At 41.9% G+C, this 27,565-nt stretch overlaps 1 protein-coding gene across 2 annotated transcripts in view; it reads left to right on the top strand.

The window, feature by feature from the left end:
- LOC138971507 (prestin-like) overlaps positions 1–27,565 on the top strand; it is a 43,323-nt gene that overhangs the window by 5,079 nt on the left and 10,679 nt on the right. Inside the window, exon 1 of one of the 2 annotated variants that reach the window (XM_070344253.1) lies at positions 9,277–9,988. The exons of the other annotated variant lie outside the window; for it this stretch is intronic. Within the exon in view, the coding sequence (XP_070200354.1) occupies positions 9,947–9,988 (42 nt within the window). The 5' untranslated portion in view covers positions 9,277–9,946. Of the gene's footprint in view, positions 1–9,276; positions 9,989–27,565 lie in introns of those variants that run through there. 2 annotated transcript variants of the gene reach the window in all.

The raw sequence follows: 27,565 nt of genomic DNA, 5'->3' as shown, positions 1-27,565 counted from the left end.
CCCAAATATCTAAATGTCCCTGGGTCCCAGCAAAAATTCATGTCATGCAAGTACCGTATCTGGCTGTTCCTCCTACTCCCAATCCATATGACCTGTGTTTTTTCTAAGTTTATTTTTAATCCGGACATACTAGCAAAAACATTCAAAATTCTCACAGCTTCTGTAAATGATTCTTCACTTCCATCCAAACACAAAGCTGTGTCGTCCGCAAACTGAGTCATTAACATTTCACAATCACGCACATGTATACCTTTTACTTTCTCTTTTTCACGCAACATGTTTGATAAAACCTCAGCGCACAGTAAATATAAATAAGGTGACAAAGGATCGCCTTGTCTTACTCCTCTGCAAATACTGAACCAGGCTGAATAAGAGCCATTTACAGAGACGCATGCCACAATATCAGAGTAAAAAGCTCGTACCCACTTTTTTATGTCGGGGCCCAAATTTACAAAGTCTAAAACCCTATCTAAAAATTTCCAAGAAATACTGTCGAAAGCTTTCTCAAAATCGACTAGAAGGAGTTGACCCGGAATCTGTTCATATTGTGTATACAAAAGGATATCATATAACAACCGGATATTTTCCCCTATGTATCTCCCCTTCATAAATCCTCTGGTCTGTGTGAATTAGTTTGGGCAGTACGCCTTTATTGATTGAAAATGTTAGGGCTAATTTCTTAGCCCTATAAAAACTGTTATGCAAACCCGAAGGTTTCCATGAACATACAGACAATCGGAAACCACCAGACCCCATCACAAACAGAACTCCACAATCCATCGGTGTTGACTTAAAGGCCAACAACTCGGGTGCAGAGTCTGCTGTGAAAGGAGCGGTAGCCTCCCCTGTCACAATCGCCCCCGTTTGAAATGAACCGGGGGACCACTGTCCATCCCAAGTTCGCAGAATGGGAACAGCACGAAAATGTTCAGTGGTCATATTATGCCATTACCTGAACATATCATGCCGAGTCCCATCCCTGCTCGCAAGCGCCAGATGTAACCGAGTGCCGAAACACTACGATCACCTCGGGAAGCGAAGTGCAATCAAACAGGATTGAAAATGTTAGGGCTAATTTCTTAGCCCTATAAAAACTGTTATGCAAACCCGAAGGTTTCCATGAACATACAGACAATCGGAAACCACCAGACCCCATCACAAACAGAATTCCACAATCCACCGGTGTTGACTTAAAGGCCAACAACTCGGGTGCAGAGTCTGCCGTGAAAGGAGCGGTAGCCTCCCCTGTCACAATCGCCCCCGTTTGAATGAACTTCGTCCCGAAGTTCCGAACCGGGGGACCACTGTCCATCCCAAGTTCGCAGAATGAGAACAGCAAGAAAATGTTCAGTGGTCAAATAATGCCATTACCTGAACATATCATGCCGAGTCCCATCCTGCTCGCAGCGCCAGATGTAACCGAGTGCCGAAACACTACGATCACCTCGGGAGGCGAAGTGCAATCAAACAGGATTGAAAATGTTAGGGCTAAAAATTAGCCCTATAAAAACTGTTATGCAAACCCGAAGGTTTCCATGAACATACAGACAATCGGAAACCACCAGACCCCATCACAAACAGAACTCCACAATCCATCGGTGTTGACTTAAAGGCCAACAACTCGGGTGCAGAGTCTGCTGTGAAAGGAGCGGTAGCCTCCCCTGTCACAAAGTGAAAAGCTTTTAAACGGGCACGAGGTTCCTCTCATAAAAATGAGTAGGTCTCAGAGAAGGACAAACTTAAAACCCATGTGACAGACAGTATGAAAGGAGAAAGCCAACGGTTAAAAGCACAATCCTTCCCGTTTGGCTAATACCCCGTTCACACAGCTCTGCGACCTACCATGCGGATCTCCCCGATCATACCCGATCTGAAAATATAAAGTTATCAAATCGGGGCATATGGCCACGACCCGGCTACGCTTACTTTATGCACGTTCAAAATAAGCGTGAGGAGAGCGTGCATGCAGCTTCCCCACCTAGGAGATCCCACCCCGACCAAACCACGCTCATGGAGATCCTCCCACGTTTGGCAAACGATGGGCCACGCTCTCGGACACTTTTAGTATCGTAGTAGAAGCGGCGTCTATGTGTGAACGGGTTATAACCATCATCAGATAATTATGGCCAGGCGACCAGACACGAGAAAAAATCATCCCTCCACTTGTACACATACAATGTACCAATAGAACGTACAACCTGGGTGCTCTCGGTGCACAGGACAGGACTTATTTGATAAAATAATTTTTTTTAAAAAGCCCCTTTTTACTTTTTTTGTTAGAAATTAATTCATCAAAAACTTCCAAATCCCCGCAGCAAGCAGTCAGGGTGTTGATTTTTGGTTTGTGTAAAAGTGGAGGGATTGTCATATTTGATGAGCCGAACTTTGTTGACGATACATTTGTCTTTAAATGTACAGTATTTAAGACGCCATTCTGGAGTAGTTTTATGCGAATTGGACGTAAGAAATCCCAGGGATATTCGCTCTTCCCGTACGAGTCTACTGATTTAGGGCCTATTTAGGACAGGGGAAGGCAAAGGCAGCGAGGGAGAGGAATGGGCACAGTTGGCCCGAGAGTAGTTGAGATCTCAAACATCTCGCTTCCCTTCGATCAAAATAGTTAAAGGACGGCCTTTACCTTTACCTGCGAGGAGTTGAAAGGGATACGTATGTTACAGTACTGTCTGGTTGGCCAGTACTATCTGGTCAAATGGGTCAAAATAGCCATTTCTGCACTTTCGCTGCTTGTGGAAGACACCTCAAATACTCCTATGATACGAGTGATAAATATCAAGCCTACTGACAAACTGCCACATTTTCGCGTTTCGTTACATTTTCATTTTTATTACATTTAGTCAAGTTTTGACTAAATGTTTTAACATAGAGGGGGAATCGAGACGAGGGTCGTGGTGTATGTGCGTGCGTGCGTGTGTGTGTGTGTGTGTGTGTGTGTGTGTGTGTGTGTATGTGTGTGTGTGTGTGCGTGTGCGTGTGCGTGTGTGTGTGTGTGTGTGTGTGTGTGTGTAGAGCGATTCAGAGTAAACTACTGGACCGATCTTTATGAAATTTTACATGAGAGTTCCTGGGTATGATATCCCCAGACATTTTTTTTCTTTTTTTCGATAAATGTCTTTTATGACGTCATATCCGGCTTTTTGTAAAAGTTGAGGCGGCACTGTCACACCTTTATTTTTCAATCAAATTGAAACCATTATCAGAAGAAATTATCTGATTTCTTTCTATTTCATAAGTCGAGTGCATATGATTTCGGCTCGTGTTCATCGTGAGATGGACTTAGTTTCTTGTTTTCTTCTTTTGCTCTTTGCATAGCCTCGGTATACGGAATATAGGAGGCTGCACGAATCCTGTTCGCTCTGAGCCTTACCTTATACTCCGCACAGCCGAGGTATGCTGCTGTGTGATCACCCCCACAATTCACGCAGTGACGGTCCCGCCCACAGCCATCACGGCAAGTCAAGTTTTGACTAAATGTTTTAACATAGAGGGGGGAATCGAGACGAGGGTCGTGGTGTATGTGCGTGTGTGTGTGTGTCTGTGTGTGTGTGTGTGTAGAGCGATTCAGAGTAAACTACTGGACCGATCTTTATGAAATTTTTCATGAGAGTTCCTGGGTATGATATCCTCAGATTTTTTTTCATTTTTCCGATAAATGTCTTTGATGACGTCATATCCGGCATTTTGTAAACGTTGAGGCGGCACTGTCACACCCTCATTTTTCAATCAAATTGATTGAAATTTTGGCCAAGCAATCTTCGACGAAGGCCGGACTTTGATATTGCATTTCAGCTTGAAGGCTTAAAAATTAATTGAGGACTTTGGTCATTAAATATCTGAAAATTGTAATTAAAATTATTTTTTTATAAAACGATCCAAAATTACGTTTATCTTATTCTTCATCATTTCCTAATTCCAAAAACATATAAATATGTTATATTCGGACTAAAAACAAGCTCTGAAAATTAAAAATATAAAAATTATGATTAAAATCAAATTTCCGAAATCGATTTAAAAGCAATTTCATCTTATTCCTTGTCCGTTCCTGATTCCAAAAACATATAGATATGATATGTTTGGATTAAAAACACGTTCAGAGAGTTAAAAAGAATAGAGATATAGAAAAGCGTGCTATCCTCCTCAGCGCAACCGCTACCGCGCTTTTCTTGATTGTTAATTTCACTGCCTTTGCCACGAGCGGTGGACAGACGATGCTACGAGTGTACGGTCTTGCGGAAAGAATGCAATGCGTTCAGTTTCATTCTGTGAGTTCGACTGAGCTTGACTAAATGTTGTATTTTCGCCTTACGCGACTTGATTTTTAGCTGTCTTACCATGTGAAGATATTTTCAAGGTAAGACGAAACAGCTAGAAACTGACGTTCATGACCTGATCCAACATGATCCAACACACACACACACAAACACAGCCACACAAACACAGGCACAGACACACACACAGACACAGACACACACACACACACACACAGACACAGACACAGACACACACACACACACACACACACACACACACACACACACATAATGTACATGGGCTGATCGGTATTGAAGTGAATGCAGTACCCTGTGATGTGAAGAAATGAAGACGGCGTAATTATGATTAATGACATTAAAGCTGTGTGTAATGAAAGAAGACTCGATAATTATTGGAAATCCAATAACGCGAATCAAACTAAATGTGTACATAGTTTCTCGCGTTCGACATTGAGCTGTATACCGATACCTCTTCCACTCCCTTCCCATTGCAAGGGGCCGATGGCCTATAGCGATAACATTTTCTAATTCGTATTTGGTATACACACAGCATGACAATTATAACAGATTGTAGATCTATTAGTGTATGGCAAACGAGAAAGAATAGCTTTACCCTTAACAGGACCCATTTCAGCATTCCGGTTCTCCCCCGAAAGCGGCGTATGGCTGCCTGAATGGCGGGGTAAAAACGGTCATACACGTAAAAACCCACTCGTGCAAAAACATGAGTGAACGTGGGAGTTTCAGCCCATGAACCAAGAAGAAGAAGCAGAAGCATTCTGGTTCATTTTTACGTTCAAATGCAAATCAGTTACTGGCGTGCAACAACATGAGTAAACGTGGGAGTTCAGTCAGCCCATGAACGAAGAAGAAGAAGAAGATCTCAAAGAATTCTCGCAAAATGAAATGCAGCAGCCACTTTTACGGTTGTCCGAATTGACAGAGCAGGCATGCCACGGCTGGCTAGCGGTAATGTCAGCCCGAAAAAAAGCACAGCCGGTGACAAAGCTATTTCTCGTCCATACAAAAGTAGACCGGATGCTGGGAGTAACTGCATGTCTAGTCAATAACTAGTACTGTATCGATCGCGTCAGTGTATGCTAGTGTACACAAGTTATCAGTTCAATCGAACATAGTCAATTCAAGCTATTTATGGCTGTGGGAATTACTCAGTTGATTCGCGGTCATGTCAAGGTCAGACAACCCCGCTGTTCCGTGAAACACCTGCTACTCTGGCTTTAACGCGTGCAACTCGATCTGTGACGATACCGTACATTATAGGGCCTATGCAGGTCACTGCGGAATGTTCAGTTGAGGCAGCCGATCAAACTTTAAAACAGAAAGCTATGTATGGTTGTTTGAATGATTCTATCTGACCACAGGTATCTATTATCTTTTTAAGATCATGTGCTTGTGATCTGACTTGTTTTGTGAAGAAGGCAATGTTGCTCTGTGAAACATCTGTTCGACTGATCGATCAGTGTACAAGGCCTGTCTACACAAGAAAAAAGGGTTGATCAGAGATCAACAGGGCCAAAACATGTTGTAGAACATGGGAGGGGGGATTAGTTGTGTGTGCGACTTTGAAAACGTAGAATGGAACTCCGCATAAAAGAACGTTCCAACGTAAAATCAAACTAACTCCTTTATACCGTATTTTGCCATGTTTAGGCACGGTCATGAAAGGGGTTCCAATGATGCAGCCATAGTCGTATTTTTAGAGTATGCACAAACACACGCCTCATCCCCTAGATCATTGGTGACCTGAAGAAAGCAGTTAGAGCTGGGTTCAAGGCCATGCCTATTCAGGAAAGCTTCCGCGCCATTGACAATTTCGGAGGTGTAATTTGATAACACCTCAGTTTTGGAGAAAAGGTAAATGTCCGACCATTTTACCTATAGACTCGAAACTTTGTAGAATGGTCGTGGACGAACTAAAGTTCATGCACAACAGCTATCAAAATATTTGTTAAATTCAAATGACTGAAAAAATAACCCCGTCGTTGTAAAGTTTCACCTGCGCAATATGCGCAAATTTAATCAATGATATGAACGCATTCATCCATGGGAAATGTCCTGATCCTGCCTGCAATTGCTGTATTAAAGGCATTGGTTGTCTAATGTTGATTAATGTATACTATGTCATTTGAATTACCCCAATCCACTCATATACAGAAAAATGAACGACTGAAACGGGAATCAAAGGTGGGAGCAGCAATGCAACTTCAATCACGGTATCATCAGTGGAAGAAAAGTGACTAAAAAGGAGGAAGCACCAATCCACACATAATCACAGTAACATGTAACACAAGGTGACTCAGATGAAGCAGCCACCCAACTAATGTATTATGACAATGAGCAATCTGCACATAACATAAAACCATCGAAGCGATGTTCCTTAAAATAAAATGGTATCCAGGTCACTTGGGTTCAGTTATGTCATAGCATAAAACAGCTCACTGCTCCCATGAATTGTTCTGAGCCTTGCAATGATAAGTAAAGCAATGAGAGCAGATCTGATGCAGTGCACTGTCAATCATTGGCCGGCTGAAATATACTGCAATCTTGATGCAAATTACCATGTAATTTTCTTGGTGATATGGTCATCACTGCAGGCAGTAAAAGATCACCCAACGTTTTGCAATGGAGAACAATGAAGTTATTAGTCGAACAAAAAATAAACAGACGAATAAAGATTGAAAATTGTCAAATGCAATGGGGCTGGATCTCCCTGTTGAAGAACTTTGAGCAAAAGACCACAAATGAGCTAACAAAGAATACTGTACGAAAGTACGAAATGTTACATGCACTGCAAGATCTCCCTGTTGAGAAACTTTGAGTAAAAGATACCCATGTTATTGCAAAGAAGACATACAGAGTAACATGTATGTGAACAGAGTGCGAAGAATTCAAACAAAGAAGACCCGACATTTTTAAAATTATGTCAAATGCAGAGTGGCGGAAAATGTGTTTCGTGAGGAACTTACAGCACACACAAACACAACTATTTGCAAAGTGTAAAAACAACACGAAGAGAGTGAGAAGAACGAGTAACAATTAAAAACATTGCAAGAAATAACAAAATGTCATATGCAGTGACGATTCTGCTGCGGAACTTTTAGTTTTAGTAACAAGTTACGAAGTTCCTGTAAATAGTTAACACGGTGTTCAAACAACATGAACAAAATGAGAAAAAGAGCAAAATAAATGCAATGGTGACAGTTCTTTGTGTACAGAAATGTTCAGTGTGTCGGTGACCAAAACAAGGAATTCTTGTGAAACCTAGACATATTGCATAACACCAGCGGCGGAGCACGCAAGAATAATGGTTCGATATGAAGACTCGACAGAGTAAACCCTATCATTATCTCCAGAGTGCTTCCAGTAGAGGCTGCCCGCGCTCGTTCACTGATACAAAAAGGTACCAAGTGTCGGTGTCTAACTGTCTCTCTCAGCGGGAGAGTTGCTTTGTCATAACCCCCTCCACTTCCTGTTGTTTCAATGCCGGGGTGAGGTCAACGGTCAATCACACCCCACCCCAGTCGCCGCGAGACACTCAGCTGGTCGTGGGCTTTGCTTTGCTTAATCCGAATGTTGTACTCCGATGTAAGTAGACATAATAATAACAAGAAAATTTGCTGATTCAAATCAGCAGGTTCCCAGACGTTCCTTCATGTAATGTTTAGGTGAATGGTCAAAGTGGTTTCTTGCACACACTCAGTCATCTTGCACAACAATGCAACACAAAGGAACTTAGTCGATAAATATCGACAGGGGGCCGACAAATGGTTTAAATGTGAAATGTGTGTATATGGGTGTGGGTCTGAAACAAACAAACAAACAAACCATGTGAACCCCAAAGTCATGCGCCCACACGAACACACACACACACACACACCCACGCGCGGGCGCTGTAGAACACACACATAATATAGTAAATACTTCAACACAGTGTGCGTATAATGTTGTATTTGTTTAGTTTCACTTTCAAAGAAACCACAAAAAAGAAATCAACATGAACAACTTCAGAGCTCTTACTTTAATTACAAACTGCATGATTTGGATAAAAGTTGATCGGTTTGATCTAATGCTGATTTCAGTTTTTTTCAGCGGCATAAGTCAGTGCTTCGTCTCGTATCGAAAACAAAAGCAGACGACAAATTTAGTCAGTTGGAGTTGTCTCCCGTACTCCTGTAGCATGCACTGATCTAAAAATAATCCACTATTCAGTTCCCACTGATCTAAAAATAAAACCAGTGCAATTTCCTCGGTCGGGCTTTGCCACAGAAACTCACGGTTTAGTAAAATGTACAATGTATTTTCTGATTTGTGCGCAAAAGCTTTTTTTGTTTTTTCTTTTTTTTAACATAACAATGTTTATTGTCACTGTTTGTTTAAAGGAACATGGTCCCATTTGTAAAAAAAATGTTAAATTAGAAAATAAATAACATTTTGGTTCATGATTTTTCCTACACCTGTGCTGAAAATAAGAAATAAAAATGTTGGTATATAAGTCACTCAAATACAGGTAAGTATGCATGGCTCGGTTTGAGTTTGTTGCGGTTGACCCTGCACAATTCGATCTCTGATGTTTTTGTTGAACAATTTTTGTAATTCACAACTTCCTGTGTTACACAAACTCAGTGATGACCAATTGTGCCTTCACCCCTCCCATAGGGTGACGGATGTCACAACTTTCTGTGTACACAAACTGATGACGACATAAGCGCATGCGCAAACGCCTGCCGACACCCATAAGCTTTCAGCTATACATACATGTGAGCCAACGCCAGCGTAATACTAGGGCTCATGGCCCTAGAATTAGCGTCTGCTCAACACTGTGTTTCCTGAACAGGCCCTTGACAAAAACCTGACACTGAAAGCTATTTGTGGCTCTGGGGATTTCTCTGTCCGCACGACAGAAAGCACGATCGTTTTGCAAAACTCCTGGCAGCCCATTCAGTAACAGTCTGCCGGTGTTTCAGTATTGTGCGAGGCTGTTGCGCTGCGGGAATTTTCTGTCTGACTTTTTGAAAGTGACAGCACGAACGTTCTGTGAAACATCCGGAGTGTCGGTTGACAACACGTGCAATTAACCCTTTGGTTCAACCGGAAATTATATAATACGAGGCTGTTGTTCATGTTCCGTAGAGATAGCCGCTGAAACTGTGTCTGGCATTGACAGCTATTTATAGCTACGGAAATTGCTCTATCCGGCTCGTCAAGAGGGGAAAGCACGATTCAGGTTGTTCTGAGGAGGAAATGTTGCACGGGCTGAAAACGCGTTCAACACTACGTATTATAATGCTTCCACTTTAGCGTGTAGCCTACTGGTGTATGCAACCCCGGAACCTGAAACTGAATGCTGTCCGTGTGGTTCTGTAAATAACACTATCCGGCCATACTCAGTGTCGAGAGGAGATCGACAGTGCGGTCGATGTTCCGAGAAACGAAGATCTGTTGTTACTGCCAAAAAACACGCCCGGCCTGCACTGCATTTCACCAGAGAGTGTGTGTTCTCAGACTATTACTCTGTGATTCGATCTCTACATTCTCTAAGATTACGCAGCCAGTTTACCGCGCACTGTGGAGAAAACCGCGCCTGAAACTCTTGCTCGCTTCCTTCGCATTCTGTGACTGTTACGCGACTGCTCGTCATGAGTAAGCACCTCATACAAGCTAACATGGATGAAATCTGGGTGAGTGGCAATGAGATTTGGTCGTACAACGTCATTTTGCAACATGTGTACTGGTTTCAACATCCTCCTCCATCTCTCCTTGCAAGGTCATCGGCTGACCTGGTTTCACCACCCACCCCCCCCCCCCCTCCCGCACCGTGCCCGCCCCTCCGTCTTTCAATGTCAATGGCCGACAAAAACGTGACCCAATAACTTGACCTAAACACAACAGCAGTCAACACGTCGCATCTGTCATTTGTTCGGTACATTCGTCGGAAGGGAGAAAGGGTGGAGAATAACGTGTAGCTCGGCTAACATTGTTTTAAAACGTGTCCGAGGCTAGAGCTGTGTATGACAAAGTATGGCTGCCAATCGGCGATAATGATAAAGTGCGCTGTGGGGGCAACTTCAGAAGGACGGGGGGGGGGGGGGGGGGGGTTGGTGCGGTGCCAGTGCTGCTTTCCGTTCTCAGCAAGTGTTGTGTGTGGTGTTGCAATACTCTCGCTGTCTCTTTCTCTGTCTATCTCTCTATCTGTCTGTCACTGTCAATCTCACACACACACACACACACAGACACACACACACACACACACACAGATCAGCCTGTCCGTCTCTCTCCAATTCAGTTTTGACTTTTTGTTGACAGCAAGCCCCCCCCCCCCCCCCCCCCCCCCTCTCTCTCTCTCTCTCTGTATGTGTCTTTGAAAAAGTTCATTTATTTGCCCTAAAGAAATTTCTTGGTGTTGGATCACGCACACCCAACGATTTTGTGTACGGAGAGATGAATAGGTATCCCATTTATGTGAATGCTGCAATACGTTGTGTTAAATACTGGTTGTTAAGAATGTACACGCAAGCACAAGACCAAGTGCGCACGGAAAAGATCCTGTAATCCATGTCAGAGTTCGGTGGGTTATAGAAACACGAAAATACCCAGCATGCCTCCCCCGAAATCGGCGTATGGCTGCCTGAATGGCGGGGTAAAAAACGGTCATACACGTAAAAATCCACTCGTGCTGAAAACATGAGTGAACGTGGGAGTCTAAGCCCATGAACGAGGAAGAAGAAGAAGAAGAAGAAGTTAAGAATGGACGTAAATAGATTGCCACATAAAGCCTATAAAATGTTGCGTGAACTGGATGAAAGAGGTAAAAGAAACTGGGTGTCTAGCGTACGTTGTAAATTATGTCAGAATGGTTTTGGGTTTGTATGGATGAATCAAGGAGTGCAAGATGAGAACCGTTTTTTGAAAGATTTCAGAGAAAGATTGATTGATTGTAGATGGCAGGAATGGAATTTTCATGTTCAGAACAGTGATAGATTTGCGTTATATAGGACATTTTGCACTGTGCACGAAGTAAAACCTTATTTATTATTGAACATGGATAGGCATTTGAAAATTATTATGGCAAGATTCCGAGGTGGAATAACAGAACTATTTGTGCACGTCAATCGATATAAGAGATACGATGCGGATATGTTGTTATGCCCATCGTGCAGGGAACGTAAGGAAGATGAGTTTCATTTTGTGCTTTGTTGCCCCGCACTTCGTGATTTGCGATGCCAGTTTATTCCTGCTAAGTTTTATAGAAACCCAAGTTTACACAAGTTTTCTATGCTTATGGCATCTGTGAATGAAGGTATTGTTCGAAAGTTGTCAGTTTATGTGTACAAAGCATTTCGGCTACGTAGTGTTGTTATGTCTTAGTTCATGTAAGCCTACGATATATTTTATTTGAAATGTAATGTCTTAGTTCGTGTATGATTTATTTCATTTGATTTGTGTGCAAATGTCATTATGTCATTGTATATATGTTTACCCCCTCATAAGGGGCTATGGCCTAAATGAGTAAACAATCCAATCAATCCAACCAATCTCTCTCTCTCTTTCACTTGCTCAGTCTCTCTCTCTCTTTCACTCTCTCTCTCTTTCACTTTATCAGTCTCTCTCTCTCTCTCTCTCTCTCTCTCTCTCTCTCAACACGTCGTCGCAATCATCGAAGTTAAGGGCTTCATTTGCTTTATTATACCACAAATGGTATACCAAACACAAACTGTATCAGTTAATGAGTTTAACTCATTCACATTCCGCGGTCGGCGTAAAAACAAATTGTACACACATTCATTCAGCACTTGCAGTGTACGTATTAGCAACACCTGCTGACAAACGATGGTGTGCCTGTGCTAATAGCTAGCGCAGTTAGGGTATTGTTTTGCTCAGTAGGTTTCGTTGACAGGTGTGTGCAGTACAAGCTAATCAGCGTGTTTTTATTTCTTATTTTAATTTTATTTTGTATTTTATTCTGTTTTCTTTTATTGTGTGGTTTCTACCAATAGCTTATCTATATCGTAGTGTTTGCTTTTTCGTTTCTTTTACCCTTTGTGATAATCACAGATTGACAATGGAGATCTCCGGCTTATCCCACACTACCTTTTTTTCTATTCTTTTATTGAATTTCTTTTACATTCTGCATTCTGACAGGACACACTGTAAGATAGCCCCCCTCCCCCTCCCTCTTTCTCTCTCTTCCTCGGTCTATGTCTGTCTGTCAGTCTGTCTGTCTCCCTGTCTCTGTATTTTCCCCCTCCCACCTCTCTCTGTCTCTGTCTTTGTTTCTCTTGTACATAAACAAACACACGCACATACACACACACACACGCACGCACGCACGCACACAAGCCCGCCCGCACGCACGCACGTGGCATTCACACACACACACACACACACACCCACACACACACCCCTACCCCCCCCCCCCCACACACACATAAAATATTGAACTAATTACATAGTCATCTCAACCTTTAATAATGGTTAAAGTGTTTACCGTGTAAGCTTACGACGTGTAAGCCTATTCCTGTACTGGTACCTTCTTCCGGCACAGTAGGCTTTTGCTCGCGTTGAGCCAGTTCAAGTAGTATACCAAGTATTATTATTGTGATGGCTATGCACATTTGTCATTGAGAACGCTGTTTAAACCAACGAATAGTAGCGAAAAAGCGAAGGCACAAATACATACTTTTTCTGCGTTGAGTCAGTTTAAGTAGTATACCAAGTATTATTATTGTGATTGATATAGATATTTGTCATTAAGAACGCTGTTTAAACCAACGAATAGCAGCGAGAAAGCGAAGGTACAAATACATAGTAACTTTTCTGCGTTGAGCCAGTTCAAGTAGTATACCAAGTATTATTATTGTGATGGCAATGTAATTTTGTCACTCAGCACGCTGTTTAAACCAACGAATAGTAGCGAGAAGGCGAAGGTACAAATACATACTTTTTCTGCGTTGAACCAGTTCAAGTAGTATACCAAGTATTATTGTTGTGATGGCAATGTAATTTTGTCACTTAGAACGCTGTTTAAACCAACGAATAGTAGCGAGAAAGCGAAGGTACAAATACATACTTTTTCAACGCTGAAGAGCGGTTGCAAGGCTTTAAACTCGTTCACACGGGTTCAAATCCCAGTCATTCTGTTTGCAATGATCTTGAGCATCTTTTGAATTCTTGAACAATTATATTTACCTACACACGTTGCGCTTGTTTACTCTTACAACATGCATGCAGCATCCGCCTTTGAGGTGAATGAAAAGCTATTGTACAGCGCAAACATAAATACGATGAAAGAAGATGTGGCTTGTGGTCTTGATTAAAGGTACGTTTCTTTTCGTGTAGATGATCATATTCATCAACGCAGATCTGTTCAGGGTTGTTTTTTGGTGTGTTTTGTAACACGGGACGAGAGTTTGCTTGGACTAAACCGTGTGCGAAGAATCAAACGCCTCGCTGCTTTCTGTACAGAGAAAGGAATGTTTTGTTGAATTACCTTTTCAGCAATACCTGTGTCAATTTGCTTAATAAGTTCAGCACACAAAGAATTTAAAAACATTACAAAAAAAATAAGCTCTTATTCCGTGTTCTATTAGTCTTACAGATATGGGGTGATGAACATGATCGCATTAGACGAGAAGCAATTAATGTACCGTTTAAAGTTACTGTCCTTGACACTTCAAGGTGCACGGAGCTCCCAGGGCTTTCAGTCATGCCTCAGATATCTATCCGTTTGAAATTATACCAAGTTGCAATGACCTTCTTGCAAGTAGTCAAAAACTGCTCCTTTTTAATTTTTTTTTTTTTTTTACAAATTAATGTTCATTGTCTAGGTAGGAAAGCGTGGCCCTCGATCAGGCTCGCATCAGATCCCAAACGTGAACTAATTAGTCAAAAGCCTACATGGAAGTTTATTAGTCTCGGCGAGAGAGAGAATTCTTTCCATCTTGGGTACTTTACGTCAAGACATTGAGTTTGATTATAAAAGATGGTATGTGAGTACATTTTGGCATACCTTCAACAGCCTTCAGCCCCAGAACGTGATCACGGGAAAGGTTAAAGGCACAGTAAGCCTCCCGTAAACCATCACAGATACTGTCAGGCTTTTACACACAGTACAAACACCCTTTCATTTAAACACTCACCGCTTGAGAACATCCTAGGTGCCCTCCGTAAGAGCGAGCAATTTTCAAAGAATTTATTTTTGCGTGGTTTATCTTACCCCTGAGCCATCGTGAACCCGTGTGATCCAGTTTCCCTTTTTCACAATGCAGTCGTCAGTTAGTAATTTAAAGCGACTCGCTGTGAGCTTATCTGCAATAGCACGTTATTATGTACTTCTGACTATGCACGAAACAAACGGCTGTGGTTCACAAGAACTCTTGCGATGGCTTTTGACTGTTCAGAGGAACTGGCGATAGACATAAACCGTCGTCTGCTACGAGAACCACGACCTTGCGTGACCCTGCTTCCGGGCGTTTCTTTTTTCAAACTTTCAAAACTTCGAATTGTACTGATCTTGTCTTGATGAAAAAATGATTCTTTTATGTTTTAAGAATGTTTGTGTAACAAGCTGTCAATTTATTATTTAGATTTTAAAAGTTAGGTCTAGCGCCAAAACGCACCACGGTCCGATTGTCTCTGACACAATCTGCACAATTAATTCTTTGAAAATTGCTCGCTCTTTACGTAGGGCATCTAGGATGTTCCCGTTTGGTGAGCGTTCAAATGGAAGGGTGTTTGTACTGTGTAAAAGCCTGACAGTATCTGTGGTGGTTTACGGGAGGCGCACTGTGCCTTTATTTACATTTTGGTGGGAGATACGACCTGACAAACCGCATACAGTTTCGTTGGGCTGGCAACACCAAAGATATGTGTAGTGATCTGTGAGTAGTTGTGTGAAGCTTTTGACTGTTTAAATACCGTAATCTGCGACAAAAAGACACATCGTTGCTTCAGCAAAGCTGTGACCTGCACTGCATCTTTAAGCCACAGACCAAATCTATATTTAATGTATATATAATGTGTTACGCTGCAAAATAGCTTTTTTCATCTCAAAGGCAGAGGCTGCATGCATGCATGTTTTAATCGCAAACAAGCGACGGGAGAGTGTCTCAGTAAATATTTCTATCTCCGACTTGAAAAGATGCTCAAGATCGCTACAAAGAGTATGAGGTGAAGCCCTGTGAGTGTGAACTAGTCTTAAGCTTTGAGTTCAAATTCCTATGTCCAAGTGAAAGACCACTCTTATTCCGTGTGACAGCCAAGACAGATCTGGGCCGGATAACATAATGATGAACACGGGAAGGGCTGTTCAATTTTGACAAGTAGTTTCTGACGCAATAACATTTGAATGATGGTGGGGCTGCAAAGGAGTTTGATTCTTTCTCCTGACACAATACTTATTATTCATGGATTCGCAGCTACGTTTTTCATGGGAGAACGACGCAAGCGAACCATCCCGTCTCCAACCCACACCCTCTCTCTCTCTCTCTCTCTCTCTCTCTCTCTCTCTCTCTCTCTCTCTCTCTCTCTCTCTCTCTTCTCTTGGATGAGAGACTGGTTATCGGTCGTGTAAATGATCAAGTGAATACAAAAGACACTGAACGCGATACGGAATCCGCGACGCGCCATTCCAACAGTCGGACTTTCCTATACTATTGTGTATTATTCGAGTTTTTTTGTCTTCCTAACCCCACTGTCCTCTTTTTGCAATGGGCCTACGGCCTACGCCATTCGTTCGTTCGTTCGTTCTTTCTTTAAACCAACATTAACAATAACCAGTTCTGTGCTGCTCTATTTGTTGACTTTGTCAAAGCTTTTGACCTAATTTACCAAGAACTTCTGATCAAAAAGCTTTTATGGACAAAAGAGATTTATGGACTGGCAACCGATTCTGTTGACATTTTAAAATCTGTCCTGTCAGACAGACAGCAAAGTAATTATCTGAATTAATCATACTATTGTAAACAAACAGTAAGGTTTGGAGTACCACAAGGTTCTGTTCTTGGTCCTTTACTATTTTTTATTTATATTATTATTATTATTTCCCGCAGTGGGGCACTGCGGTTATGAAATTAAAGGCCCCTCCTGTTTTTGGAACCGCAGGAGCTTTCTAGTTTGCTGTTAGGTAGATTTTTGGTTCCTCTTTCCTGTCATGCTCTCTTTTTCTTCATGAATTCTTTTCTTTTTTCTGCCTTCTTGCTCATTCACCTGTATTTTTTCCAAAAATCTCTTCTCTTGCCGCTTGTCTCGCGATTCATGTATAGTTTAATCTGTTAGTGTTCTGATGTAAGTCCAGCAGTAGATAGGTTAAGCCTATTTTAACATACTGGAAACTGGTAATCTTCCAGTAGGTATTAATTTAGTTTTACTAAAGCCTGCTGGGACACAAGTAATGGGTTAGTGCATTTGTAAACAGGAATCGCTTGACAAGTGGCCCCCTTCATCCCCCCCTTCCTCGTCCTGATATGGCTCTGCGTAGTCGGCTGGACGTTAAGCAACAAATAAACAAACAATTATTATTATTATGAAGTCTTATATCGCGCGCGTATCTCCAGACTCGGACTCAAGGCGCAGGGATCTATTTATGCTCGCTCATAACTCATAACGATCTACCATTATTTGTTAAATGTATGTGTGAACTATTTGCAGATGATACTACAATTCATTCTAGTCACAAAGTGAACTAGCAAGAGTCCTCCAAGAAAACATTGATCGATTGCTGGAATGGTCAGAACTAAACCAGATGTCACTGAACCCAAATAAAAGTAAATGCATGCTTCTAACCACTAGACAAGAACGACAAAATCTATCATTCAGATTTCCGAAACTCCAAATACAAAACCAAGATGTAACCGAAGTTGATAGCCATAAAGTGTTAGGAATAACCATTGATAATAACCTGTCTTGGTCAAAACATGTAGATACACTTTGTAAAAACACTTCTAAAAATATATATCAGTTATCAAAAATTAAACACTTTCTAGACCTACGCACACGGAAACTGTTTTTGTCAGGCACATATTCAATCAACTATTGACTATGCTTCCACAGTGTGGGACTCTGCAAGTGCAAACACTTTGAAACGCTTGGGCTGGGGACAAAGACAGGCTGTTAAATTCATTCTTTAAAAACCCATCTTTCTCTACGTCTAATTATAAAAGATTACAGATTTTTCCTATCAAATTAAGATTTGCCTGAAACAAAAGTGTGATGATGCTGGTCCTTAATCTGTCTCCTTCTCTCTCCTTCTTCTTCCCTTCCCAGCTCTATTCTTCTTATCTCAACTAACTTTATGTATCCAATAATTTATTTATTTATTTATGACTGTTTTTCCGTCTTCAGAATGCGTGTGCCTGTAGTTGGTATGAGTGAGTGCGTCGCGTTCTCGCTGTGCGTCTGTCTGCGAGTGTATGAGTCCGAGTGTCTTGGTCCTTGTCGATTTGTGTTTCGTATAATGTTCACTATGTATTGTATATTTTGTAAGCGCCTAGGGCTATATTTAGATTAGGCGCACAAATGTTCATAATAATAATAATAATAATGATGCATAGAGTTATGATAGGAAATGCACCTACACTCATTGCCTTCAATTTCAAACTGAATGATACAAGAAAACTAAACAAATTAATTAACCCAACATCAAAAATTGCCCTGTACAAGTCCAGTCTCTCATATTCTGGTGCCCTCATGTGGAACTTCATTCCTGATATAATTAAAATGCAAGGCAGTGAAACATCATTCAAGAAACATTACATGTTGTTTCTCTTGCAAAACTTGTAAGAACTACTACTATTGTGCAGCTGAAAAAAACCATATTTAGGGCGTGTTGATTGCTTACCTTTTTTCTCTCACTTCTACCTATGGATGTCTTATTTTATTTTATTTTATGCAATTTATATCGCGCACATATCTCAACCACGGATTCAAGGCGCAGGGATTCATTTATGCCGTGTGAGATGGAATGTTTTACACAATACATCACGCATTCAGACCGGCACGGTTGGCCTAGTGGTAAGGCGTCCGCCCCGTGATCGGGAGGTCGTGGATTCGAACCCCGGCCGGGTCATACCTAAGACTTTAAAATTGGCAATCTAGTGGCTGCTCCGCCTGGCGTCTGGCATTATGGGGTTAGTGCTAGGACTGGTTGGTCCGGTGTCAGAATAATGTGACTGGGTGAGACATGAAGCCTGTGCTGCGACTTCTGTCTTGTGTGGTGTGTCGCACGTTATATGTCAAAGCAGCACTGCCCTGATATGGCCCTTCGTGGTCGGCTGGGCGTTAAGCAAAAAAAAAAAAAAAAAAAAAAAAAAAAAAAAAAAAAACCGGCCAGCAAACCTCAAGCCTACTAGGGCGAGCATTCACCTTTCACGGCCTATTATTCCAAGTCACACGGGTATTTGATGGACATTTTTATCTATGCCTATACAATTTTGCCAGGAAAAACCCTTTTGTCAATCGTGGGATCTTTAACGTGCACACCCCAATGTAGTGTACAAGAAGGGACCTCGATTTTTCGTCTCATCCGAAAGACTAGCACTTGAACCCACCACCTAGGTTAGGAAAGGGGGGAGAAAATTGCTAACTAATATGTCGTGCGTTACATATTGCGGATTATTTCGACAAAGCTGAGAGGTTTTAACGTACATTAATGGAGACCATAAATGTCAAACTTGGAAGCCAACGTCCGCCAATAAAACCATCATCCGTGCCAACACGCGCTGCGCTGTGGATGCTGAGGTAAAGGGGTGACTGTAGTACAACGGTTTTGATCAAAGGGATATATGTTCACCTGTATAAGTGTTCTTTGAATGAAGACAAGAGACGGGGTAAAAACCTGACCCAAAATGTGATTTTTCGTGTTGTTTAATTTTGAATGAATACAGAATCTGAACATTATGTATAAAATCATGAATTCATTTACCCTCTGATAGGCTTCCATTTGAAACTTCGAGATTACCATGGTCGATTTACGCCCGACCAAAGCCTCATTGAAGCCCGACGGAATCGAAGTGACGGGTGACCTAAATTAGATTTTCGGTGGCCATATCGGAAAGTTTCCATGGCAGTGACATATCGGATTTTGTTCTCAGGCATATTTTTATCTGCTCAGAAAGTCACACCTGATATAATTTGACCAACAAAAGGTCATCTTGCTTTATTTTTGTCCCAAATGACCCCCGTGTACGTCTCCCATTTGAGCCAAACATCAGGGAATTATTGTAGAAAGAGTCAAATGATTTTGTCATCATTTTCACGAGTTTTCATTCACAAACACCTGGTAAATAAATCTCATGTTCCCCATGCAATAACTCGAGGTGGTGAATGGGTTTGAGCTTTCATGTGAAACGTGGATTGTCAAAGTAAAAGCCAATCAGGCTGATTGTTTGATGTGTGGAACCATCGTGGCTTTGGATTTGTGTTTCCGAGGACAACGATTGTAAGCATTCACTCTCAAAGACCCAATCAATGTTGATAATTACCGCGGCGACTCATGGTCAATTTGCAACTTATCTCTGTAATCGCAAAATCAACAACGAAAAGTCATAAACACTTAAAAGAAAAGAAATATGCTCAACACTTACTGAACTCACACGTACGTATGATCGCAGCTCTGTACATTTTCAGACTGGAAGAAAAGCGTCAACAAGCTACGTTTGACGTCACATACAAGTTTGACGTGTTATCTCGTGCTACAGTGACGATGCTTTGTGGCCCGGAGTTGGATTCTAAAAATTCGTCTCCCTGTGGGTTATTGTGCATTTTGTTGCACAACCAAAATGATGACAAAAACGATGTTTGGTAGCTTGTTGTCAGACCAGCACTTTGTTGTTGGTCCTCGGGGAGCATATCGCCTTTTGTCTCATATTTATCAACCGCGGCCTTCGGCCTTGATCGATAAAGATGAAACAAAAGACGATATGGTCCCCTTGGACCAACAAAAAAGCTTTCTTTCTTTATTTGGTGTTTAACGTCGTTTTCAACCATCATTCAAGGTTATATCGCGACGGACAAAAAAGCTGGTCTGTCAACAAGCCACCAAACATCTTATAATGTCTTAATGTAGTAACATTTGCATTTTGAAGCGTTTTACCTATAAGCCTTTTTTTCGGGGGGGGGGGGGATATTTGCTTTTGCAATTTTGGGGCATTTTCTGTTGTAATTGGGGCTTTTTCTGTTGCAATTGGGGCATTTTTTGTTGCAGTTTAGGCCTTTATTGTTGTAGTTGTAATTGGGGCATTTTCTGTCGTTTGGGCTAAGGAAATACTCCGTGTGTAGATGTATTTTTTGCCGGGCAAGCGTACATTTGAAAACCGTTATTTCAACGCACTTTTCAAAAAGACACGACAGATGAAAAAGTTCACTGAAACATATATTATGGTTTGCAGACATGCATCTTATATGCACCGAAAAGTACAAACAATAGCACACTTGGCTTCGCAGTTTTTGCTAAGTGCACGCAATTATATTTCAATGTATCAAAGCAAAACCTGCAAATTTTTGTGTGCTTTTGTTTAAAGGTCCTTGTCTACATTTTTATACCGAAATCGCCATTTGACCATTAAAATGCAGAGTCTATTATCTACAAATATCAACAATACACCCCCTTTCGATCAGGAAAGACGAAGCCAGTGTAGCCGATTGAAAATTCATTGTAGTATTCCAGCGTAGTACTCATAGTAGGATATCCTTATTTGGAAAATGCCAAGCGCAAAACTCCTCTCAAATCCCGTGCATTTCGTGCGTTTAAAAAAAAAGCGTGGACAGCGCTCCAGTGTCAAACTGTTGCTGCGCTTGTTTGGGCGTGGCTATAAGCATAGTGACATGAATTTGATTGGTCAGTATTTTTAGGCAAAGCACATGTTCTCAGCAAACAGAAAACAAAATATTGGAAGCGTGAGTCACGCTACCCAAAAATAAAATCTTTGTTTACATATATTTTTTTTTCTATAACTTTTTTCCCCATGGTTCATTCATCATCTGACATAACTTTTTAGCGAAATCTAACCATAAGATTATTGAAAAAAAGCAAAAATGTAGACGACCACCTTTAAGTGCCAATACGAAGGTGACAGTTTGAAAGGTGGAGCGTGACCGATTTGAATGTGAAGTGCGCAAAATGTCCCGAACATGGAGCACACAGTGAAACCTCCCCTTTAAGGCACCACCCCCTCCAGCCACACACACACACACACACACACACACACACATACACACACACACACGCCCCTCCGTCCGCGCCCCTTTTTTAAGACCTTGCTTTTGAGATTTCTTTGTTGACAACGTCTGTTAATGTATCTCCATTTGAAGACTCCATCCCTTTTACAACCTTATTTACACAAATGTTAGTGGTGTGGGTGGGGGAGGGTGTCTTACAAGAAGGGTTCCACTGTTTTAGTGCAGGCGATGACAGAGGAACATAGAACAAGAGGACTGGTTTGGTCTCGTTTCACCGTTTCCCGTTTTACCTTCATTTTGAAGTAGCCGTCGTCCAGTTAGCCGTGACAGAAGCTGATGCATAGTGGCGTTTCGCCGTCTGCCATCACCCGCCTTCATGTGTGTGTGTGTGGGGGGAGGGGGTATGTGTGTGTGTGTCAGTGTGTGTGTGTGTGTGTGTGCGTGTGTGTGTGTGTGTGTGTGTGTGTGTCAGTGTGTGTGTGTGTGTGTGTGAAACAGTGAAACGGCGCTGTTGAACGGTGACACGGGAAACGGTTAAAGGAGAAAGGGCTAACGGTGAAACGGTAAAAGGAGAAACGATGAAAGAGAAAACGGTGAAGCGGGAGTAGGCTACTTCAGAATACTGTTCTCTTAGCGGTTCCACTGTGCCAGTTTTGACACGTTTATTACGTGCCAGTGTCAAAGGGCGTCACGTATAAATATATGCTATGACCCACAAACCTTGTGCACTGGTGGAAGGCAGTTTGTATTTATCCTGTGATTTGTAGGGATGTAAAAGCTTTCATGAAAACAGCAGGAAGAGGATGTAAAAGCTTTCATGAAAACAGCAGGAAGAGGAGGTAAAAGGAAAATTTGGAGATTGACAGACAGACTGGAAGTAATACCCCCGCCCTCCCTTCCACTAGCTACTTTAAGTAAGTGCAGCAGACTCACGGTGGAGACACGTTACGCCCAATATACGTACCCAGAAGGCGAAAGCGGTGCGAAAGTATGCTGGCTAAAATTGTATTACACTAAAGAATCAGAAGCGTACCAAAAACACATTAGTTCAGTAATGGTTGTGAATCTTCAAAACAAGGTAAAACTATTATTTGGGAAAGAAAACACTTGAAGTCGTGTTTTATGCAAACCAAATAAAATGTCCAGCAAGTTCAAGTAAAGAAGTAGGGGGTGTGTGTGTGTGTGTGTGTGTGTGTGTGTGTGTGTGTGTGTGTGTGTGTGTGTGTGTGTGAGTGTATGTGCGCATGTGTGTGTGTGTGTGTGTGTGCGTGTGTGTGTGTGTGTGTGTGTGTGTGTGTGTGTGTGTGTGTGAATGAGTGTATGTTCGCATATGTGTGTGTGAGTGTGTGTAAGTGTGTGTGTGTGTGTGTGTGTGTGTGTGTGTAAGTGTAACTGTAAGTGTGTGTGTGTGTGTGTGTGTGTGTGTGTGTGTGTGTGTGTGTGTGTGAGTGAGTGTATGTTCGCATATGTGTGTGTAAGTGTGTGTGTGTAAGTGTGTGTGTGTGTGTGTAAGTGTGTAAGTGTGTGTGTAAGTGTGTGTGTGTGTATGTGTGTGTGTGTGTGTGAGGTGGTACACATCAGAGGAGATGTTGGTCAAAGCCAATAAAATCAATGATCAATCAGCAGCCTAGTTGCACATTGTTGCGCTAATGCCGAAGAAGATGTCAGCGACCATACCTGAGATCTTCATTCTCCTGCTGAAGAAAAGCAACTCCGAACCCATGAAAAATAGACAGAGGGATAGAGAGAAAGCTCTTGGTACAACTGAGTGTGACTGCCTGTCATTTTTTCACCGATATATATGACTAAAGTTAAAAGCGATGTAACTAGGGCGCGTAACAACAGCGAAAAATATTTCTGCGATACCCGTAACAAGCTGATTCTGGGGACCGTAACACTACACACAAACATTCCTCATGTTACACCCCTTTCCTTTTGATTCAAAACATAACATTAAATCTGATAGATGTGTGTGATTTCTTCTTTGTTTCTGTACATAGTTTTAGTCTGTAAGTAGCCTATATTTCATTTTTTCCGATGAACAGGTCAGTGCACTAAATACACGAGTGAAAGACGCGGTATTTTCGATTTTTTCGCCTACTAAACAAGATCTATCTCGGTTTAAATTATACTACCAAGTGGCAGAGGCATTAAGTAGTTTATGCGTATATAGTTTGATGTCAACTTTGACGAAATGCCTGAAAAAATCTAATTTGAGTGAGCATACCCACACGCCACATCGATGTTCTGGGTACAAAATCGGGCGTAACAACCGTCTGGGTACGTTTATTGGGGGTAATGTGTCTCCACTGTGAGACTTTACCCGATATGAAAAGCACGTGCTTTTGTGAGTAGTGCCTCGCCTGTCTTTCTCTGCGTCAGTAATAGCTGTGATCTTGTTTCGGTGTGAATAGTGGTCCATATGTTGCCCTTGAATATTGTTCTTCTGTAGTGCGGTGGCTTTATAATGGGCAAAATATACCTGCGCAGTTTCAGCGACAAAGACGACGCACTGCCTATTATTTATGCCGCGATAGGGATTATGACGAGTACTTGACCTGCTTTCTTTTCATGCAACGTGTAGTGGGCTGGGATAATCTGCAGTGCGTCGTCGGTCCTGCTGAAGTTACATATGTGAGCGGAGCCCCCAACGAGTTCGTCGCTCATTATCGGCTTGGGTTCAAATCCGGGTCTCGGCAAGGAATATATTATAACTAAAGTATATAGAATGCCTACTGTAGGTATGAGATCCTGAAAGCTTCGAAGCTATCCACCGGTTCATTGCTAAAATACATCGCGTTTTGTCATGGTGACTCCAACAAATCAGTAGTAAAAAATGTATCGTTAAGTCACCGCCAGGCTGTGCATGTATGGGTATTCAATCAATCAATAAATCAATCAATCAATCAATATGAGGCTTATATCGCGCGTATTCCGTGGGTACAGTTCTAAACGCAGGGATTTTTATTTTTAATTTTTTTCTAATGTTTTGTTTTATGCAATTTATATCAAGACTGGCCTTACTGTCCATAAACAAATATTTCAAGGAGCAAAGGACATTGTAACTAAGTTAGTACACGCAGCAAAGACAACCTTCCTCCAAACCCAGATTATTGCTTGCGATTCAAGCAAAAAACTGTTCGATATTTGCAGCCGGTTGACCGGCCGCAGTAAGGTATCCCCACTTCCCACTGTTTTCCCCGCTAGTCAGCTGCCAGATGTATTCAGTGATTATTTTATCAAGAAGGTTTCAGATATTCGTTCTGAACTTGATCAGATGGGTGCACATTCTGCTTCCTCCAGTCATGTTGATGTTCCCACTGATTGTTCTTTTCCATCATTTCAGCCAATCAGTGAAAAAGACCTTAGATCCATTATTCTGAAGTCCAAACCAACAACTTGTCCACTTGATGCCATACCCACACCACTGCTTTTTGAGAATCTTGATGTGTTGTTGCCAACTCTTACTCAAATTGTCAATGATAGTCTGTTATCTGGTGTTTTTCCATCATTGTTCAAAACAGCACTTGTCAAACCACTTCTCAAAAAACCTAGTCTTGATGTCAATATTTTGAAGAACTATCGTCCTGTATCTAATTTATCATTCTTGTCCAAAGTTTTTGAAAAGGTAGTTTTGAAGCAGCTATTGTCATATTTGAACGCCCATGATTTGATCTCGCACTCTCAGTCCGCTTATCGCCCTTCTCACTGTACTGAAACAGCCCTACTTAAAGTAATCAGTGACATTCTGTCTGCTCTGGATGGTGGTGATGTGTCAGTGCTTACCCTACTTGACCTTTCTGCAGCGTTCGACACGATTGACCATGTCACGCTTCTCCATAGACTTCAGACTCTGTACAGCATCTCCGGTCCACCGCTGGCATGGCTTGAGTCCAATCTCATTGGCAGGACTCAGGCTGTGCTTGTCGATGGCCAGATGTCTGCTCCAGCCCCACTTTCTTTCGGCGTTCCTCAAGGTTCAGTACTCGGTCCCATCCTTTTCATTATGTACACTAAGCCCCTCTCCACACTGATTCAAAACCATTCTGTTTTAAATCAGTCTTTTGCTGATGACACCCAGCTGTATAAACCCAGTCCCCCTGCAGAGACACATTCCGCCATCCAGACCATTCAGACATGCATCACTGATGTTAAATCTTGGATGGTCGATAACAAACTTAAGCTGAATGATGATAAGACTGAAGTCTTACTGTGCAAAAAGAAGAACATTACATTTCCCTCTCCCCAACCTGTTTCTGTTCAAATAGGCAACACCGACATTCTTTTCTCACCATCAGCTAGAAACCTTAGATTCACCCTTTCATCTGACATGACCCTTAACAAAGATATATAGATCTTTAGTCTGTAGAGCAGCTTATTTTGAGCTTCGTAAGATCAGCACCATTCGCCACACACTCTCCTCTCAGTCAAACAACTAACACTCTTGTCTGTGCCTTTGTTCTTTCTAAACTTGACTACTGCAACTATCTTCTCTCTGGCTGTCCTCTGTACCTCCTGCATAAACTACAAAAAGTCCAAAACTCGGCAGCACGCCTCATTCTGAAAGCACGAAAACGAGATCACGCAACACCACTTCTTCACACACTGCACTGGTTACCTATTCAAGCCCGCATTGACTACAAACTGTCCACCCTCTGCTTTAACTTCTTTTCTGGCTCGTCTCCTGCTTACTTCTCTGAACTCCTCACCGTCTATTCTCCAGCAAGACAACTCCGTGCCTCTTCTGACTGTCGCATCCTCACCATTCCACACACCAAAACCAAAACATACGGACAACGCACTTTTACTTTCTGCGCACCCACACAATGGAATTCTCTCCCCTTTCACATCCGCCACTCTCAGTCACCCCAAGCATTCAAACGAGCACTTAAAACGCACCTCTTCAAGAAATACAACCCCTGATTTTGTTTTCTCAGTCCATCAGTAGGCTACATGTAGTGTATTTGTTGTTTTAGTGACAATGTGATAATGTATATAAACATCTAGGGCTGTTTTCAGTATTGTTGATTACATGTTCTGTTTGATTACGGGTATTCAGCTGGTATTTCCTTGTTTTCACTACCTATTTTATTCATGTTTTTATTACTTAGTTAGTGGAAGAATCTTTTGTATGTATGTTTGATGGTGTATGTTTTTAATTAAGCGTTGCTGACTATGAATGTAGATGTAAATGCTTGTATAACTGTGTTTTAATCTTAAATGTGTCAAGCGCAAAGAGCATAATTGTAAAGTTATGATGTTGCGCTATATAAATGCTCATTTATTATTATTATTATCATATCGCGCACATATTCAAGGCGCAGGGATTTATTTATGCCGTGTGAGATGGATTTGTTTTACACAATACATCACGCATTCACATCGGCCAGCAGATCGCAGCCATTTCGGCGCATATCCTACTTTTCACGGCCTATTATTCCAAGTCACACGGGTATTTTGGTGGACATTTTTATCTATGCGTATACAATTTTGCCAGGAAAGACCCTTTTGTCAATCGTGGGATCTTTAACGTGCACACCGCAATGTAATGTACACGAAGGGACCTCGGTTTATCGTCTCATTCGAAAGACTAGCACTTGAACCCACCACCTAGGTTAGGAAAGGGGGGAGAAAATTGCTAACGCCCTGACCCAGGGTCGAACTCGCAACCTCTCGCTTCCGAGCGCAAGTGCGTTACCACTCGAACACCCAGTCCTAAACGAAAGTGTTCAACTCCGAAACAGATAAACTGCCACCGTTCAAAAATAAATAATATAAAAACAAAAAAGGATTGTTTATGAACCGTACAATTATTGAAACAGAACATTGACGAGTACGGTTTTAAGTGTGTGTGTGTGTGTGTGTGTGTGTGTGTGTGTGTGTGTGTGTGTGTGTGTGTGTGTGTGTGTGTGTGTGTGTGTGTGTGCGTGTCTGTGTGTCTGTGTGTCTGCATGTATCTCTGAGTTTGTTTGTGCGTGTGTTTATGTCCCTATTGGTGTGTCCGTCTGTGTCTGTGCGGCGCCTGTGGGTCTGGTAATATTTCGCTGAGTCACATCGGAGATATATATTAATCATCTTCTCAA

This window comes from Littorina saxatilis, linkage group LG7, assembly GCF_037325665.1.
Source record: "Littorina saxatilis isolate snail1 linkage group LG7, US_GU_Lsax_2.0, whole genome shotgun sequence".
Taxonomy (NCBI): Eukaryota; Metazoa; Mollusca; class Gastropoda; order Littorinimorpha; family Littorinidae; genus Littorina; species Littorina saxatilis.
The sequence above is the reverse complement of the archived record's forward strand: the minus strand, read 5'-3'. Positions and strand labels throughout refer to the sequence as shown.